This window comes from Anomaloglossus baeobatrachus, chromosome 10 (assembly GCF_048569485.1).
Source record: "Anomaloglossus baeobatrachus isolate aAnoBae1 chromosome 10, aAnoBae1.hap1, whole genome shotgun sequence".
NCBI classification, from domain to species: domain Eukaryota; kingdom Metazoa; phylum Chordata; class Amphibia; order Anura; family Aromobatidae; genus Anomaloglossus; species Anomaloglossus baeobatrachus.
In genome coordinates, this window is record NC_134362.1 from 31,862,313 (window position 1) to 31,883,086 (window position 20,774).

A 20,774-nucleotide genomic window follows, 5' to 3' on the forward strand; every position below is an offset into this window, starting at 1 on the left:
GCAAGCAAAATGCAACGTGTGCACAGGGTGTAATGGTTCTCTGTCATATACTGCATGGTAACTGCATCATTATGTGACTGGATCACACAATTATCAGAGCAATGTAGTAGAATTACATGGATTTATTCTCACTTAGAAACAGACTCTGCATGAATTTCTTTTTTGTTTTTCCTTGTCCACTCCTCTACCACAATAAGAAAATAGGTTCCATATCTTGGTACTGGGCATCATTGGAAAAGTGGATTTATTTATTTTTATTTTTTTTTCTAGCTTCTAATATTCAATTCAGAAATGGAAATTTAATGTTTTATAGGCTGCATCAGTCCAGGATTTCTACTCAAAAATATACACAAATCTAGTTTCTACATTAGTGAGGTTTAAAAATGTGCCCCCCACCAAATGGTAGAGGTTTAATTTACGCGACTGTATTTATTTATTTTTTTTTTTCTTTTTTCATATCACTATCCTGTTAAGTATTTCTGCAATTTTCACATCAGCCACTCGGCCTCTTTAGATTCTTCCTGGAAGAGTTCCCAGCAGGCTCATTATCATCAGAGGGAGGATTACAATGACAGCGGGCAACATCGGATCCACTAATCACAATGCATGATATCAAACCTGACCCTGCTCACTCCCCTTCACAATGACCTCTGCACACGCTCATTAGACACTTCAATACGGAAGATAGGGTCGGGATCTGACCTTTGTGGCTGATGTACATGTAAATTTCCTAAAACAGACAGTTGGAGTTTTTAAAGGGAATATGTCACCTTTTTGCCACCTAATCTGAGAGCAACATAACGTTAGGGGCAAAGAACTTGATTCCAGCAATGACACTTACTGGGCTGCTTAGTGTAGTTTAATCAGCAGGAGGTTATCATTACAGGACTACTTGTCATACTGCATATTGTCTAGCATATTCCTGAGCTCTGTATAACTGCTAGATCTGCAGCAGAGAAACATTGATTTTATCAAAATGACAGCAAACAGCTCAGTAAGTGACACAATGCTGGAATCAGGGACTCTGTCCCTACATCATGCTGCTCTCTGATGGGGGAGCAAAAACCTGGTCCCAATGATGGGACTCCCATCGATCTAGAAGTTATCACCTATCCTGTGGATTATTGATGTGCACGTGATGTGGCCTTCATAGTTGATGTGGATTCTGTCTGATACATTGTGACCATTAGGCTATTTCTAGATTTGGGGAGGGGGAGGCCGGATTTTGTTCTGAGGTTCTATAATAAATTTAATTTTGTATTCCACAATTGATTTAATAAGTCTTATTAGTTCTTCTCCATTCAAGAGCCTTTAAATGAGATCATTATGGATCCTCTGTAAGTAAATCTCTGCACCGGGTCCTGACGTGACCCTCAGTAATCAAATACTAGATGATCTAATATCCGCAATCAATAACCATTGAATTAGTTAATGCCAGCGGTAAGGAAGGCAAAGAATATAGCCTGGTGCGAGCTGAGCTCACATGGATGCTGCCGAGTGTCTCACGTTAACACTGCAGTCCTCTAGAGCCCTGGTGGGCTGTGGGCCAGGTTCTGCCGTCTCCACCCATCAATTGGCTGACTCCTTCCTCTTTGGAGGTTATGTTGTGCAGACATTTCTGCCACTTTCATACGTCTGAAAGAGGTTGTAAGAAATCCCTGCATATACTGCAAAAATACTTGTTCGTTGCAGACATTTTTGCAGCGGTACTGACCGATGTGAACACGTCCTTAAGATAATCTGAAAATGGCCTACTGTTTAAAATCGGGTTTTGTTTTTTTTTTCTCCATATGAAAAGCTGTGTTAATAGTTTTGTCCAGGCTTGGGGCACAAGTCTGCAATCATTCTTTGTGAATCTTCACAGTGCGCAGTGTGCACGCTATCTGGATGCAGTGGCAGCGATTTGCATACATGCGGTCACGCACCGACTAAACGTGTACAGCCTCGCTTAATACACGTCTTGTCGGAAAGAGTCCAGAAGTATGCAAATGGCACTGGTGAATCTTGACAGCGTGCACATTGCATGTTGTGATTTGTGAATCCTCAGTGTGCCTTGTGCACATTGAATGCTGACTAGATGTGTACGGCCTCATATAATACAAGTGAATTAAACAAAGCCTTACATGACTTGGGAATGATTCCAGAAGTATGCAAATGGCACTGGTAAATCTTGACAGTGTCCACATTGCGTGCTGTGATTTGTGAATCAGTGTGCTGTGTACACACTGTCTAGATGCATTGGCAGCAGGCAGATGCATGACTGCAAGTATGCGATTTGCATACATGCCGTCACGTGCTGACTAGACGTGTACAGCCTCATTTAATACAAGTGAATTAAACGAAACCTTAAACGACTTGTGGGATTGATTCCAGAACTGAATGGCATTGGTAAATCTTGACAGTGTGCACACTGCGTGCAGTGAGGATTCACAAGTCATTGTAGATCTGTACCCTAAGCCTGGACAACCCCATTAATAATAAAATTAGAAATCTTTCAGTTTCCATACCCATTACTGGGACTTCTTTTAGAATCTAACTTCTGATTTCATTAAATTCACCTGTACATTAGCTGCAACAAACTGACGCCAAACTTAGCGCTTGTATTGAAGCACTTAATGAGCGTGTGCAAAGATCATGATGAAGGGAGGAGGAGCAGGAGCAGCAGTGACACCACTTATTGTGACTGATGGATCCTGTGTGATCTGCTGTGTACAGAAGTGTTACCTGCCATTGCAATCCTGCCTCTGTTGATAATGAGCCTGCTGAAAACACTTCTTGAAAGGACAGGAAGTAAGAGTAAAAAATAACCCCAGTTGCCATTGTGAAAACTAATTTTTATTTAAACAAAGATTGTCACAAAAAAAGGAATTAAAAAATCTATTATACAGTGGGTACGGAAAGTATTCAGACTCCTTAGAATGTTTCACTCTGTTTCATTGCAGCCATTTGGTAAATTAAAAAAGTTCATTTTATTTTTCTCATTAATGTGCACTCTGCACCCCATCCCCCATCTTGACAGAAAAAAACCAAAAATGTAGAGATTTTGGGAAATGTATTAACCCCTTCACGACCTTGGACGGATCTATCCGTCATAGATCGTGTCCCGTTAAGCCCCGCCCCCTGCCGCGGGCAGGCGGCGTGGATCGGCACACATATCAGCTGTTTTCAACAGCTGACATGTGTGCCTACATGTTCCGAGTGGAATCGCATTCCACCCGGAACATTAACCCCTTAGATCTCGCTGCCAAAGTCTGGCAGCGAGATCTACATGCGCGCGGCCATCTTTTTTACTTACCGCCGCCCCCTCCGGACGTCACGTGAGTGATCACGTGACGTTCGGTGGTTGCCATCGTAGCACAGGGTCATGTGATGACGCCTGGTGCTACGAAGTTTCACTTTCATTCTTCCTCGGCACGGAGCAGAGGAAGAAAGAAAGTGACTGAATCTGCTGATTACAGCGGTATAGCTGTGATCAGCAGATAGCGATCAGCAATCGGATTGCTGATTGCTATAGCCCCCTAGGGGGACTAGTAAAATAAAATAAAAAAAGTAAAAAAAAAGTTTTAAAAAATTAAAAAAAAAACAAAAAACCTAAAAGTTCAAATCACCCCCCTTTCCCCCCATTGAAAATTAAAGGGTTAAAAAATAAATAAATATACACATATTTGGTATCGCCGCGTTCAGAAATGCCCGATCTATCAAAATATAAAATCAATTATTCTGATTGGTAAACGGCGTAGTGGCAAAAAAATTCCAAACGCCAAAATTACGTTTTTTGGTCGCCGCAAGTTTTGCGCAAAATGCAATAACAGGCGATCAAAACGTAGCATCTGCGCAAAAATGGTACCATTATAAACGTCAGCTCGAGACGCAAAAAATAAGCCATCACTGAGCCATAGATCCCAAAAAATAAGAACTCTACGTGTTTCGGAAAATGGCGCAAAACGTGCGCCACTTTTATTGGACAAACTTGTGATTTTTTTTTTAACCCCTTAGATACAAGTAAACCTATACATGTTTGGTGTCTACAAACTCGCACCGACCTGAGGCATCACACCCACACATCAGTTTTACCATATAGTGAACACCGTGAATAAAATATCCCAAAAACTATTGTACGATCCCACTTTTTTTGCAATTTTTCCGCACTTGGAATTTTTTTGCCTTTTTCCAGTACACTATATGGTAAAACTTATGATTTCATTTAAAAGTACAACTCGTCCCGCAAAAAACAAGCCCTCATATGGCAAGATTGACGGAATAATAAAAAAGTTACGGCTCTTGGAAGAAAAGGAGCAAAAAACAAAAACGCAAAAACGGAAAGTGCCCGGGGGCTGAAGGGGTTAAACAAGAAAAATTGAACTATCACATGGTCTTAAGTATTCAGACCCTTTGCTCAGACACTCATATATGTCACATGCTGTCCATTTCCTTGTGATCCTCCTTGAGATGGTTCTGCTCCTTCGTTGGAGTCCAGCGGTGTGTAATTAAACTGATAGGACTTGATTTGGAAAGGCGCACTCCTGTCTATATAAGACCTCACAGCTCACAGTGCATGTCACACCAAATAAATATCATGAGGTCAAAGGAACTGCCCAAGGAGCTCAGAGACAGAATTTGTGGCAAGGCACAGATCTGGCCAAGGTTATAAAAGAACTTCTGCAGTACTCAAGGTTCTTAAGAGCACAGTGGCCTCCATAATCCTTAAATGGAAGAAGTTTGGGACCACCAGAACTCTTCCTAGACCTGGCCATCCAGCCAAACTGAGCAATCGTGGGAGAAAAGCCTTGGTGAGAGGTAAAGAAGAACCCCAAGATCACTGTGGCTGAGCTCCAGAGATGCAGTAGGGAGATGGGAGAAAGTTCCACAAAGTCAGCTATCACTGCAGCCTCCACCAGTCGGGGCTTTATGGCAGAGTGGCCCGACAGAAGCCTCTCCTGCAGTGCAAGACATATGAAAGCCGCATAGAGTTTGCAAAAAACACATGAAGGACTCCCAGAGCATGATAAATAAGATTCTCTGGTCTGATGAGAGGAAGATAGAACTTTTTGGTGATAATTCTAAGCGATGTGTGGAGAAAACCAGGCACTGCTCATCACCTGCCCAATACAATCCCCACAGTGAGACATGGTGGTAGAAGCATCATGCTATGGGGGCAGGGACAGGACGACTGGTTGCAATTTGAAGGAAAGATGAATGTGGCCAAGTACAGAGATATCCTGGAAGAAAACCTCTTCCAGAATGCTCTGGACCTCAGACTTGGCCGAAGGTTCACATTCCAACAAGACAATGACCCTGAGCACACAGCTAAAATAACAAAGGAGCAGCTTCAGAATAACAGTGACCATTCCTGACCGGCCCAGCCAGAGCCCTGACCTAAACCCAATTGATTATCTCTGGAGAGACCTGAAAATGGCATTCACCATCCAACCTGACGGAACTGGAGAGGATCTGCAAGGAAGAATGGCCGAGGATCACCAAATCCAGGATCCCAAGAAGACTCATGGCTGTACTAGCTCAAAAGGGAGGGTGCTTCTACTAAATACTGAGGAAAGGGTGGGAATACTTATGACCATGTGATATTTCAGCTTTTTATTGTTTAATAAATTTTCAAACATTTCTACATTTGTTTTTTTTTTTTTTCCTGTCTGGATGGGGGATGGGGCGCAGTGTGTACATTAATGAGAAAAAACAAATTTTTTTGAATTTAACAAATGGCTGCAATGAAACAAAGAATGAAACATTTTAAAGGGGTCTGAATACTTTTCCATACCCACTGTATAAACTATATATATATATAGATATAGATATAGATATAGATATAGATATATATAATAATTTTTTTTTTTTTTTTTTTCAGTTTTTAAAGATGAAAAAGAAAAATGTAAAAATTGTGTGGGGGGTGCTGCAGTATTTTTGGGTACATGAATTATGGGCACCTTAATGGATAACATTGTTTAATCTCGCCCATTCCGGTAACTGTCTGGGTTACTTGCTGGAAGTCCTAAGTGCTTGGAAACTCAATTACTCCCCATACACACAAATGTGGCTCTCTGTGAGTCTGTACCTGAAAAATGTCTCGCCTGCCGTCCACGTGCTTAAAGAAAGACTTGATTTTCTTTTATAGATCGAGAGAAGGAATACTGTTCATCCCGGCCGAGCAGCCCCCGGCCCCAGAAAACCTCCCCCAACGGTTCCAGTAGTAGCGTTGGGCAGAGTAGCCGGAACAGTAGCCAGTCGAGTTCGGAAGGGAACTGTAAGATTGCTGGCGAGATGGTGTTTGTGTACGAGAATGTGAAGGAAGGAGCGCGGAACATCCGCACCTCCGAGAGGGTCACCCTGATAGTGGACAACACCAGATTTGTTGTAGACCCGGCCATTTTCACCGCACAGCCGAACACAATGTTGGGCAGGTTGGTATTTTGCATTTCACGGTTCAGTCGCTCTAAGGCTTCTCTTATGTCTCGGGGAGCCTGTGTTTTTTTTTTTTTTTTTTTACTTGTAGCAGCTCATGGCCATTATTTTGGCCAGTCTCCTGATGATGCGGCAGTCGGGAGACATGGCTCTTCACTGAGTGGCCTGACAAGTATCTCTTGTGTGTGGCCAGCTTTGCAATCTGATGCCTTTCTGCTGCTTTTTCACCGCCTGGCGTTCGTGTCCTATTCTTCGCTCACAGGCTCGTAGTCCGTATACGGTACAGATCAAAAGTTTGGACACACCTTCTCATTCAAAGAGTTTTCTTTATTTTCATATCTTTGAAAATTGTAGAGTCACATTGAAGGCATCAAAACTATGAATTAACACATGTGGAATGAAATACTTAACAAAAAAGTGTGAAACAACTGAAAATATGTCTTATATTCTAGGTTCTTCAAAGTAGCCACCTTTTTTGCTTTGCTTTGCACACTCTTGGCATTCTCTTGATGAGCTTCAAGAGGTAGTCACTGGAAATAGTCTTCCAACAGTCTTGAAGCAGTTCCCAGAGATGCTTAGCAGTTGGCCCTTTTGCCTTCACTCTGTGGTCCAGCTCACCCCAAACCATCTCGATTGGGTTCAGGTCTGGTGACTGTGGAGGGCAGGTCATCTGGTGTAGCACCCCATCACTCTCCTTCTTAGTCAAATAGCCCTTACACAGCCTGGAGGTGTGTTTGGGGTCATTGTCCTGTTGAAAAAGAAATGATGGTCCAACTAAACGCAAACCGGATGGAATAGCACGCCGCTGCAAGATGCTGTGGTAGCCATGCTGGTTCTGTATGTCTTCAATTTTGAATAAATCCCCAAAAGTGTCACCAGCACAGCACCTCCACACCATCACACCTCCTCCTCCATGCTTCACGGTGCTAACCAGGCATGTAGAGTCTATACATTCACCTTTTCTACAAAGACACGGTGGTTGGATCCAAAGATTTCAAATTTGGGCTCATCAGATCAAAGCACAGATTTTCACTGGTCTAATGTCCATTCCTTGTGTTCTTTAGCCCAAACAAGTCTCTTCTGCTTGTTGCCTGTCCTTAGCAGTGGTTTCCTAGCAGCTATTTTACCATGAAGGCTGCTGCACAAAGTCTCCTCTTAACAGTTGTTCTAGAGATGTGTCTGCTGCTAGAACTCTGTGTGGCATTGACCTGGTCTCTAATCTGAGCTGCTGTTAACCTGCGATTTCTGAGGCTGGTGACTCGGATAAACTTATCCTCCGCAGCAGAGATGACTCTTGGTCTTCCTTTCCTGGGGCGGTCCTCATTTGAGCCAGTTTCTTTGTAGCATTTGATGGTTTTTGCCACTGCACTTAGGGACACTTTCAAAGTTTTCCCAATTTTTCGGACTGTAATGAAGTAATGATGGCCACTCGTTTTTCTTTACTTAGCTGCTTATTTCTTGTAAGAATACAAATTCTAACAGTCTATTCAGTAGGACTATCAGCTGTGTATCCACCAGACTTCTGCACAACACAACTGATGGTCCCAACCCCATTTATAAGGCAAGAAATCCCACTTATTAAACCTGACAGGGCGCACCTGTGAAGTAAAAACCATTTCCAGTGACTGCCTCTTGAAGCTCATCAAGAGAATGCCAAGAGTGTGCAAAGCAGTAATCAAAGCAAAAGAAGAACCTAGAATATAAGACCTATTTTCAGTTGTTTCACACTTTTTTGTTAAGTATTTCATTCCACGTGGTAATTCATGGTTTTGATGCCTTCAATGTGAATCTACAATTTTGAGTCTTGAAAATAAAGAAAACTCTTTTGAGGTTTGTCCAAACTTTTGGTCTGTACTGTATATATATATGCTTGTCCGGCAGCAGATAATAGTAGTCCTGATTATTGCATATTATTGAACTGCTATTTTTAGGGAATCTGTCACCAGATTTTTTACCACCTAATCTGAGAGTAGCATAACATAGAGACAGAAACTCTGATTCTAGTGATGTCAATCACTCAGCCGCTTGCTAAAGTGATAAAATTACTGTTTTATCACAAGGCGATTATTATCAGAGGGCTAGTAAACCTGCTGCCATGTTGTCCTCCAAATTCACCCTGCCGCCACCACTGATTTGCAGCTCTCTGCCTATGCACAGCGTACACAGCTGCCAATGGGTGGTGTACTCTGGGTTAGTAGTCGGGGAGTTAGTAGATCTGCAGCAAATAAAACAGACATTTATATATTTTTTTCCAACTCTGCAGCACATGGCCCAATAAGTGACCTATCACTGAAATCAGGATGTCGCCCCCTACGTTGCGCTGCTCTCAGGTTATTGCTGTGTAATGTCGACTGATTCCCTTTTAACTGATTTTGTCCTATTTTTGCAATCAAATCATCTAAAACCTTTTGAAAAATTCTTAACTTTGCAAATGGTTCTTGCCCTGCTTTAGTCTACACCGCTCCCCCTTAAACATGAGGTTGTAGAACCCCCAAAAAACATTCTGTAGTCTGATTATGCAGGCATTTATTAAAGGGGTCATTCAATCTTGGGGGTATTCATGACCAATCCTTAGAGTGGGACATCAATGTTAGATTGGTGGGGGTCCGGCACTTGCACCGATCGGCTGTTGTCAGCCAGGTGTTAATTGTGATGTGAACCTGAGCAGCAACGCTCCATGCACTTTGTATGATCACTGCTGCTGAAGCTCAAATCAGTTCTACGTCTTCAGTTTGCATCCGGCTGGAGCGGACAACAGCTGATGGGTGGGCATGTTGGACCCCGACAACTCATTCCAAGGTGTAAGCGCTGATGCCATATGACCATTTATTTGCTGGAAGCCCCTCACGATTAGTACGAGCGATGAGACTTCCTAGATCAGCGTTAATTTTGGGCAATTCATCAGCCCCGTAAAAGGACTCTGCTCCCTTCCAGCCTTTCTTCTCGCCAGCCTACATCTCCTAGGAGTAAGGGTTACATGACTGCAGGATCAGGCTACACATGGGTCTGTACATAAAGTGGCTGCAGACTTTTTTGCTTCTGTAACTCGTCTCCTGTTTTTCACCTGTGCCGTCTCGTTGTGCAGGATGTTTGGATCTGGCAGAGAACATAATTTCACGCGTCCGAATGACAAGGGAGAGTTTGAAGTGGCCGAGGGAATCAGCTCCACTGTGTTTCGGGCCATTTTGGTGAGCATTTGTGCCGACATTTGCTGCTTTCCTCCCCGCCTCTTCGCTCTGAGGTTTTTCTATGTCTGTCGCTCTCTCCTGCAGAGTCTTCCTTCGTTTTCTGCTCTTTGTGGTGGTGCAGTATTTTCCTTTTACTCTGTGCATATTTCTTGTCTTATTTCCTTTTTGTAACTTTCTTTAGTCATTTCTGCTCAATATGAGAAATGTTCTTGGTTCATTTGTGCGGCGCTTCTAGAGGGGGGCAAATTGCTGGTCAAAGAGGGCGACTGGATAGGTGTATTAGAACTGCCATTACGTTGGGGTTAGAGAAGGGTGTAGAGTATAGGGGTAAATGGCCTCCTAGAATTGGCTGGTGGAGGGGACAGGTGTTAACCACAACCTCACCGTCTTGCTTATTAATGTGCAATGACTGTGGGGTGCGCTGGTGATGAAGGTGAATGGCCGAAACTGAGGTGTGAGAACACAGAATTGAGGGAAGAGCTTATTATAGAGGATGCATGAATATTGGGAAGGGGACAAGCTTTCATTTCTTTGCCTCTTGTCCGAATAAAGTAGGCAGATGATGCACAAACCTTAGGCCCCTCGTGTAGTGGAAGCGCAGAGTGGTCCGACATGTCACTTCAATATAAGAAAACTGAAAGATCCATTGACTGTCCCTGGTAGAGCTCACTGCAAAATTTCTTAATGCTGGAAGTGGCACAAAACAACACAGAAGCGGCCATGTAGCCCAATTAAACCCTATATGTCCAGCTGTTTACAGGGTCTGATGTGACGCGGCCCCTCCTGCTGACTCATCCGGACCGGTGCATCCCCGGGCACAGAGGTGCATTACACCGGGCCGGTCTGCAATCCTCATCCTCCATCCGAGACCTCGCAGCTATTCCTGGCTCTCCCATCACACGAGTCTATCTTAATGTTTTCTTATTGGTATTATTGGGCTGCACCATGTACCGCTAATGCTGAAGTATGTTGCGGTGCACTTAAACCATATGAGATTTGCGGAGAGTGGATTATGACGTTGCGGCGGAGCAGCTGTTTATTTCATCTCTGCACTGAAGACTTTATATTCCAGACCGAGACGTCTATTCCTCATCTCCTGTCTCAGCCGCAGTGAAGATGATGACGATCAATACCAGGCCGCGGCCGCTTCATCCATGCATTAAGCAGTCTGCATTCTGGTGCTCACGATGAGGAGGGAGCTCTTATTTTCTGAACTTTTTGCAAAAAGTTTAATATATGGGATTCTCTAGGATCAGTGGCCTTCAAGTGAAAGAATGTGCACAAAGAGGTTGTCCACTACTTTTACATTAATGGCCTATCCTTAGGATAGATCAATGTCTGATCGGCCGGGGTCCATCACCCCACACCCCATTGATCAGCTGTTCTTGGTGCCGCCAGAAATGCTCAGTTCCGGAGCTGCTCTGTCTTCCGATAATGGCCTCGGCTGGGTACTGCACATCCGCCTCCTATTGTTTTGAATGGGAGGTGAATGTGCAGTACCTGACCGCAGCCGTTATTGGGAGTCTGAGCACTGCCGGCGGCTGCACTGAGAGCGGCTGATCGGAGGGGGTGCCGGGTGTCGGACCTAATCCTTATGCTAAGGATAGGCCATTAATGTAAAAGTGGTGGACAACCCCTTTAGTCCCCCCCCCCCCTTCCTCCCAAAAGATTAATCCCACCCAAAAGTCACCTACCATTAAAAATTGGTTATGTTCTTGCCTGGTAATGAGTGATCTGTCGGTCACGTTGACTCTGCCTGGAGTTATTGAGCGGCCGCACATATTCTTTACTTGTATTGCTTGGTATCCCCTTCGCTGTGGGGTTGTCATACAGATCTAAAGATTATGCAGCTGTATTACAAATATCTAAAAAGATAAGGAATTGCTGCCACCATGCCGTAAAGTGTTTGTTACATGGGTGGAAAAATGGGGACCAGTGCACTTATGTAAGGGGCAGACGAAAATTCCCCCTTCCAGTTATGGGTTAAAGTAGGATTAGGCAGAGCGAACCCCAGTGTCCTGGCTTCTGCTTGTAACTGATCCATGACCGCCGCCGCAGATCGGCCCGTGACCGCCGCCGCAGATCGGCCCGTGGCTGCCGCAGATCGGTCCACTTGACTTTAATTGGGCAGTGGTATATTTGCAGATTGCCTCATATTTGGTATTTTTGATTTGGGGAAACCTATAAAGTTGTGTGCAGCTGTAAAACTTTCAGCCTTTTTTTTTTCCTCTTCATCCCTTTATTTTTTAATTTTTCCTTTTTTTATTATTATAAGGATTACTACAAGACGGGCATAATTCGCTGTCCAGACGGAATATCTATCCCTGAGCTCAGAGAGGCGTGTGACTATCTATGTATCTCATTTGAATATAGCACTATCAAATGTAGAGACCTCAGTAAGTATCCGGCAGCATTCTCCGCGTCTGTCCTGCTGTCTCCATCTCACACCTTCTCTCGTGTGGCAGCACAGATCAATGATGCAGTCACCATCCCTGTGACATCCTAGCTCCTTTTTCCTCCTTTTGGTGTTCACTTTCCGCATCTTGTGCCTTTTTTATTTCTGTCTGACCTTCTGTGCCTTCTTACTTACTGCTGCTTTTCTTGGAAGATGCTTATCAGAAAAATATGCATTACTTTCCTATTGTCCCTTGCATATTTCAGGTGCGCTGATGCACGAGCTGTCAAACGATGGAGCCCGGAGACAGTTTGAGTTTTACTTGGAGGAGATGATCCTGCCCTTGATGGTCGCCAGCGCTCAGAGCGGAGAGCGAGAATGTCACATAGTGGTGCTAACCGATGACGACGTAGTGGACTGGGATGAAGAATATCCGCCGCAGATGGGAGAGGAATATTCGCAAAGTACGTACAGATGTGTCCTATACTTGACGTCTGGCAGCTTTAGGTCTCCTCCATTCATAAAGGAGATTTTATTTTCTATTTTTTGTTAAAATTTTGGTTGCACAAGTTTTGCACAGTTCAAAATTGTATAAAAATGGGGAGACTTTGGCAGAGCTGGGTGCGACTGGCAATAAAAACGGAGCGTGGCACAATGATCCCAATTTTCCACACAAATGTTGCTGCAGTCAGGGACTGGGATAGATTTCTGGTGGAGGCACAAAGTCGCCTTAAAATGCACCTAAATAAGAGGCGTGCATGTCTTAATGAAGGGAGAGTGGATGTAAGATGCCCCTAATTCATTATGACTGTCATGCAAAATGCCAGGCTTGGTGGATCAGGATCTGAATCATTACTCTTAAAGCACCACTCTAGTGTTTTGTTGTTGAGTTTTTAGTTTTTTTTTTTTTATTGCTCCTGTCCTGCCGCTCTTCGCTGTCCTCCTTTTAATGATTGACGCGTCTGTCATCATCCACGTACTGGGCTGCATCTATGCAGTTGTTATTCCCGGATCACGCAGGCGCACTTCACTCTGCCCAATCGCAGAGCTGAAAACATAGGTGCGCTTGCGCAAGCCCGTGAGCTTGCTCACAATCTTGCGTCTGCGCAGAGGGCATGCGCAAGCGTCTGTTTCCGGCTCTGCCCGCAATGGAGCAGAGCGAAGTGCGCCTGGGAATAACTGCGCGGGCGCGAGATTCAGCCCAGTACGTGGATGATGACAGAGGCGTCAAGACGCCTCTCATCAAAGGAGGATGGCAAGCAGCGACAGTAGGGGGGACAGGAGCCGAAAGAGGACGTCCATCCATCTAGAACATTGTCATTTGCACACGTGGAGGTCAGATTTTATTAAGTTCTTTTAGGAGTCTGCAAGAGGAGTCAGGGAACAAGATGCAGCTTCATTGAATGCATCCCAGGAGCTGCAGAAGATGATACTTCTGGTTTAATACTGAAAAAACTGGTGACCAGTTCCCTTTAAGTCCCCGCTCCCTGTCATATACTAACTTTCCAGCGGTGCCGACCTGGTCCCACAGCGCCATACTTCACAAGGGGTCTATGAAAGCCACAATTGAGTCTCATAGACTTGTATTGAGTTGTGACCTCCGGCACACTCCATGAAACACTGGAGCTGCCAGCAGGTCACAAATCAGACCACCGACCAGATGAAGACACTGGAGGGGGGGAGTCTTAAGACCAAGGATTTGCATTTAAAGCACCACATAAGCAGTGCAATAAAAAAAAACTGCGGTGTGGTGTTTTAAGGCTTTATTCACACATCAGTATTTTTTATTAGTATTTTTATACCCAAACCAGGAGTGTCTCCCAAACACAGAGCAGGTGTCTATCTTTCTATTATAGTTTCGTCATTAAGTTCTACTCCTGGCTTTGGCATAAAAACACCGATGTATGAATGAAGCCTAAAGGTAGTTAACGATAAAAATTTACATATTTGTCGAACGAAAAAAAACAGATTTTTGGTTTCTATTCTCATCCACACTTCTGCACGTGGCTGTGTTATCATCATTTGCTGCTTGTTCAGGGTCTGATCTCCCAGATTTGGATTCTGGGATGTGTAATGTTTGTGTCGCTGTACATGCATCGGAGAATGCTGCAGCTTCGCCCTCCCCCACAAAGCCAAAATATGTTCCCAGGCCATTAACTGGCCGTGTGGAACCAGCGCTCATCACTCGAGGTGAACTCTGTTTTGGAAATTTTTAAGCAATGGAAACAATCTACGCTGGGCTTTATTTTACGAGGTAGAGAGGCCGCATTTTCCAGCCAGACAGCCTTTGATGCTGTACGTCTAGGTTATATTTCCCACTGCATTTATAAGAGCAGCGTTCTCCAGTAGCTCAGAACCACGATATTAGGTTTTTAAGACTTTTTTAATTTTTTTTTTCCCTTTTCTAGTTATTTACAGCACGAAGTTGTACAGGTTCTTTAAGTATATTGAAAACCGAGATGTAGCAAAGTCCGTACTGAAGGAGAGAGGCCTTAAAAAGATCCGGCTGGGCATCGAAGGTGAGTCCTGCTGTCCATATTGATAGCCTGTGCCGTTAAAGGAGTTTTCTCATCTTCGCTAATGTCTTCTAAAAACGAGCAACCGTGCAACTTACTACTTTTAAAAAATTCTCAGTTCTTAAGAATACGAACTGTGGAAGAGAAAGCACAATAGGGTCTTATCCCAGTGGCGAAAAGGGTGAAATAATGAATCACACTCCCCTATAATGGTTGTGACAGTCACAACCACTATGCAGGCATATAGGAATCCGGGTGAGATGGCAGATAACAGAGAGTAATAGAGGAAGGGTCTTGCATCCGCGCCAAGGACTCGATGGATTCAGAAGGAGATTAATGCTTCTTTAATAACATGCGCAGGTCAATGCGTTTTAGGAGTCACAGCTCCCTTCATCAGGACAACAGGCAAAAGGATCATCAAATCTCTTTTATGATCCTTTTGCCTGTTGTCCTGATGAAGGGAGCTGTGACTCCTGAAACGCATTGACCTGTGCATGTTATTAAAGAAGCATTAATCTCCTTCTGAATCCGAGTCCTTGGCGTGGATGCCAGACCCTTCCTCTATTACTCTCTGTTATCAGTTCTTAAGAAAGGAGAATTTTTAATTTCTGTTGTGTACAGCTTCTTATCCAGGTGACTGGCCGCCCTTTAGTCTCAGTGGCTGGTTACATAGGAAAGGAACGAGCACCGCTTGCAGGTTTTATGCTGTACAGCCAACAAGAGCTGCCTGACAGGTGCCTGGGTCTGTCACAGCGCCCTTCCCAGTTGTAGAGGCAAAGTTGCATCTGATAGTTGCATGGGAGAGCGCTCAATTTGGACCAGAGACAAGGGCATGGCACTGGTCCAAGCACTAACTCCTTACAAGCCTTAAGGGTGCTTTAGATGCTACGATATCGTTAATGTTTTATCGTCGGGGTCACGTCGTTAGCGACGCACATCTGGCGTCACTAACGGTATCGCAGCGTGTGACACTTATGTGCGGCCAAAATCGTTTGCCGCGGAGAAGTCGTCCTAAAACCAAAAATCGTTCACCTCTCATTAGCGATGTTGTTCCTCATTCCTGCGGCAGCGCACATCGCTATGTGTGACACCGCAGGAGCGAGGAATATCTCCTTACCTGCGTCCACCACCAATGCGGAAGGAAGGAGGTGGGTGGGATGTTGCATGCCGCTCATCTCCGCCCCTCAGCTTCTATTGGAAGGCTGACGTGTGACGTCGCTGTGATGCCGAATGACCAGCCCCCTTAGAAAGGAGGCGGATCGCCAGCCAGAGCGACGTCGCAGGGCAGGTAAGCCGTGTGACGGGGAGCGCGATTTTTGTGCACAACTGGCAGCGATATGCCTGTGTCGCACAAACGATGGGGGCGGGTACGCACGCTAGCGATATCGGTACCGATATCACTAGCGTGTAAAGCCCCCTTTAGTGTAGTGTTCTCCAACACTACATGTTTTCAGGATTTCCTTAGTATTGCACAGGTGTTGGAATCATCACTTGTGCAGGTAATTAAATTATCTCCTGTGCAATACTAAGGAAATCCTAAAAACATGCACTGTGGCTCTTGAGTACGTCTTATTATCTGGTGTTGCCTTACCGGAGGGGGCCAGCAGCTGGGGTGAAACAGGGTCACCAGAGGCAGGGGCGGTGCTTGAGTAGGGTGATGCTGCGGGCGGTGTAGCTGGTGTCCCAGATGCTTGGTGCGGGCACTGTGAGGCAGGAGGAGCATCCAGAAACTGTCAGCAGTGCGGGCTTCAAAGAAATGGCGCCCAGAGTCTGCGCATGCGGAGATAGAGCTCTCAGCTCAATGACAAGTTGAGATCTCACCTGTGCACACGCAACCTCTGTGTGTCATTTTCCTTAAGTCCGCTGCAGGGAGATTAATGGATTGGAGGTGGGGCTTGTGCAGATGAGATCTTGAGCCGAGAGCTCCATCTGTGCATGCGCAGACTCCGGCCACCATTATTTGAAGCCCGCACCGCCGACATTTTCAGAATGGTGGCCCCTGCCACACAGCCTGCCGCATTTCTCCTGGCCCCTCTCCACCACTCCCTGGGAAGCTACATTTGGATTACAAGACTCACCGCTCATTTTCCTCCCAAATTTTTGGGAGGAAAAGTGTCTTACAATCTGAAAAACACGGTAAATAAAATAAATATATATATATATATATATATATATATATATATATATATATATATATAATTTTCTTTGTCGCTCCATTGGGAGACCCAGATAATTGGGTGTATAGCTTCTGCCTCCGGAGGCCACACAAAGTATTACACTGAAAAGTGTAACCCCTCCCCTCTGCCTATACACCCTCCCGTGCATCACTGGCTCCTCAGTTTTATGCTTTGTGTTGAAGGAGGCACACATCCACTCATGCATCCCATTTTAGTCAGCAGCAGCTGCTGATTGTATCGGATGGAAGAAAAGAGGGCCCCCACAGGGCCCCCGGCATGCTCCCTTCTCACCCCACTACGTCGGCGGTGCTGTTAAGGTTGAGGTACCCATTGCGGGTACAGAGGCTGGAGCCACATGCCGTTTTCCTTCACCATCCCTTAGAGGCTCTGGGAGAAGTGGGATCCTGACCGGTCATCCATTCACTGGGACCGGGCTCCCTCCGCAGGCCCTGTGGGAATCTGCCGGACAGGAGTCTATGTATCCTCAGGGACAGGGCCCTGCATCTAAAGGTACTCTGTGTCCCCATGGGGACTGTGCATGGAGCGCTTGTTTCACAGATGCTGCAGCAGCTGCTGGTTTGTGAAGACCGGGACTTCCGCGCCGACCGAGCCTGTTTGTCGACCGCGGTATTAAATTTAATCCCCGGCTTCATTGCGGCCTAGTACCATAACTCGCGCCCCCGGGCCTGCCAGTCAGGGGTAAGGGCGGGACGGTCGACCTGACGTCGGCAGTGAGGGCTGGAGCATACTTTAGGTTTCCTTCCCCCCCCCCCCCCTCACTGATCACTGTGGGGCCCCAGATTCCCGCACTTTACTAGTCGCCGCCCACGGCTCCCTCCTCCCCTGAGAGCTCCGGCAGCCATTTTTACACATTCTGCCGGTGGAGGATTTTCAGGAACGAGCTCTGCAGCTCTGGGAGACCTAAGGCAGGGAATCTGGTGGGGACACACTCCGCTTTGGGCGGTCGGTAAGCCACACCGGTCACCCGGTGCTGGTCCCCCTAGGGTGCCGGAGTATGTATGTATATGTGTATATAGATAGATAGATAGATAGATAGATAGATAGATAGATAGATAGATAGATAGATAGATAGATAGATAGATAATATATATTTGTATATATATATATTTGTATATATTTTCTCTGTTCGGCCGGGTTGTTTACTTTTGGCTATATACCCTCAGTGATCACTCTCCTAGGAGACAACAGCATGTCGTCCACAAGGAGCAAGGGCGCTAAGGCAAAGTGTTTTTTTGCAACCTGTACCTCTTGTGGGGCTATGTTACCTGCGGGTTCCACCTACCCTCACTGTGAGCAATGCTCGACCCCTGTTTCGCTTGCTCAGCCGGAGCCTGGGGCACTGGTGGGCCCCTCGGATCAGGCAGACCCTCCTGCTTCCACTGTCCAGGCGGCAGGGACAGAGTTTGCAGTTTTTGCTGAGAAACTCTGAGTCGCTTTCACAATCCATGGCTCAGTCTATGGACAAATGGTCTGCCAAGCTACTAGAAGCCTTGCAGTCCAGACCGGTCCTTACACAGGCCCCGGGCACTGTTGGATCATCGCCTCCAGGCCCCTCTCGGTCTGCGCCGCAGCGCGCTCCTGGGGTGGCCCCTAGGTCTCACGTGGAGGACTCCTGCACGGACCACAGTCCCAGACCGGCTAAGCGGGCTCGCTGGGAATCTTCCCCGACTTCCTCACGCTGCTCGGGGTCTCAGCTTGAGGACTCTCTGGAGGACGAGGCGGACGTCGCAGCTCAGGGCTCTGACCCTGACGTTGCCCTCAATCTTGATACACCTGAGGGGGACGCCATAGTAAATGATCTTATATCGTCCATCAACCAGGTGCTAGATCTTTCTCCCCCACCTCCACCTATAGAGGAGTCTGCTTCGCAGCAGGAGAAACACCAGTTTAGGTTTCCCAAACGTACACGGAGTGCGTTTTTCGACCACTCTAACTTCAGAGATGCTGTCCAGAAGCACAGAGCATTTCCGGACAAGCGCTTTACTAAGCGCCTTACTGACACACGTTACCCCTTCCCCTCTGACGTAGTTAAGGGTTGGGCTCAATGTCCCAAGGTGGATCCTCCAGTCTCTAGATTGGCGGCTAGATCTGTGGTATCAGTTGCAGATGGCTCATCGCTCAAGGATGCCACTGACAGGCAGATAGAGCTCCTGGTGAAATCCATCTATGAAGCCACAGGCGCGTCTTTTGCCCCGGCCTTTGCAGCCGTGTGGGCACTCCAAGCTATCTCAGCTTGTCTGTCTGAGATTAATGCGGTCACACGTACCTCTGCTCCGCAAGTTGCGTCTTTGACTTCTCAGGCGTCGGCTTTTTCGTCCTACGCCATGAACGCCGTCCTGGACTCTGCTAGCCGTACAGCGGTAGCATCCGCTAATTCGGTGGCAGTCCGCAGGGCCATGTGGCTACGTGAATGGAAGGCAGACTCTGCTTCCAAGAAGTTCTTAACCGGTTTGCCGTTTTCTGGCGACCGATTGTTTGGCGAACGATTGGATGAAATTATTAAGGAATCCAAGGGAAAGGACTCGTCCTTACCCCAGTCCAAACCGAAGAGACCTCAGCAACGGAAAATACAACCGAGGTTTCGGTCCTTTCGGCCCTCAGCCAAGTCCCAATCCTCCTCGTCCAACAGGCCAGAGAAAGGCCAGAGGAACTCCTATGCGTGGCGGTCTAAGTCACGCCCCCAAAAAACCGCCGGAGGCACTGCCTCCAAGGCGGCCTCCTCATGACTTTCGGCCTCCCCGAACCGCATCCTCGGTCGGTGGCAGGCTCTCCCGCTTTTGCGACGCCTGGTGGCCACATGTCCAAGACCGATGGGTGAGAGACATTCTGTCTCACGGTTACAGGATAGAGTTCAGCTCTCGTCCTCCGACTCGTTTCTTCAGAACATCTCCGCCCCCATCTCGGGCCGGCGCACTTTTTCAGGCTGTGGGCGTTTTGAAGACAGAAGGAGTGGTGATTCCTGTTCCCCCTCAGGAACATGGTCACGGCTTCTACTCCAACTTGTTCGTGGTGCCAAAGAAGGACGGATCATTCCGTCCCGTTCTGGACCTCAAACTGCTCAACAGGCATGTGAGCACCAGAAGGTTTCGGATGGAATCTCTCCGCTCGGTCATCGCTTCGATGTCACAAGGAGACTTCCTAGCATCAATCGACATCAAGGATGCTTATCTCCATATGCCGATCGCACCCGAACATCAACGCTTCCTGCGTTTCGCCATCGGGGACGAACACCTTCAGTTCGTGGCACTGCCTTTCGGCCTGGCGACAGCCCCACGGGTCTTCACCAAGGTCATGGCATCCGTTTTGGCGGTCCTACACTCTCAGGGACACTCGGTTATCCCTTACTTAGACGATCTCCTAGTCAGGGCACCCTCCCGGGTGGCGTGTCAACACAGCCTGACCGTCGCTCTGGCGACTCTCCAGCAGTTCGGGTGGCTCATCAACTTCCCAAAGTCCAAGTTGACACCGACCCAATCACTGACTTACCTCGGGATGGAGTTTCATACTCACTCAGCGGTAGTCAAGCTACCGCTGGACAAACAGCTTTCGCTGCAGACAGGGGTGCAATCTCTTCTTCGGGGTCAGTCACACCCCTTGAGGCGCCTCATGCACTTCCTGGGGAAGATGGTGGCAGCAATGGAGGCAGTGCCCTTCACGCAGTTCCATCTGCGCCCACTCCAATGGGACATTCTCCGCGAATGGGACAGGAGGTCGACGTCCCTCGACAGGAACGTCTCTTTCCCTTGCAACCAAGACGTCACTTCAGTGGTGGCTCCTTCCCAACTCTGTCGCAGGGAAAATCCTTCCTACCCCCAACCTGAGCTGTGGTCACGACGGACGCGAGCCTGTCAGGGTGGGGAGCGGTTTTTCTCCACCACAGGGCTCAGGGAACCTGGACTCCGATAGTCTTCCCTTCAGATCAATGTTCTGGAGATAAGGGCAGTGTATCTAGCCCTAAAGGCGTTCCATCGGTGGCTGGAGGGCAGGCAGATCCGCATACAGTCGGACAACGCCACGGCGGTCGCGTACATCAACCACCAGGGCGGCACGCGCAGCCGTCAAG

General features: G+C 46.8%; 1 protein-coding gene across 3 annotated transcripts in view; it reads left to right on the forward strand.

Moving 5' to 3' along the window:
- The window catches only part of BTBD10 (BTB domain containing 10), a 53,688-nt gene that overhangs the window by 29,731 nt on the left and 3,183 nt on the right, over positions 1-20,774 (forward strand). For all 3 annotated transcript variants that reach the window (XM_075325622.1, XM_075325625.1, XM_075325623.1), the window contains 5 exons: positions 6,128-6,413; positions 9,500-9,602; positions 11,878-11,998; positions 12,264-12,461; positions 14,406-14,516. In XM_075325622.1, coding sequence (XP_075181737.1) covers positions 6,128-6,413; positions 9,500-9,602; positions 11,878-11,998; positions 12,264-12,461; positions 14,406-14,516 — 819 coding nt within the window. The remainder of the gene's footprint in view (positions 1-6,127; positions 6,414-9,499; positions 9,603-11,877; positions 11,999-12,263; positions 12,462-14,405; positions 14,517-20,774) is intronic.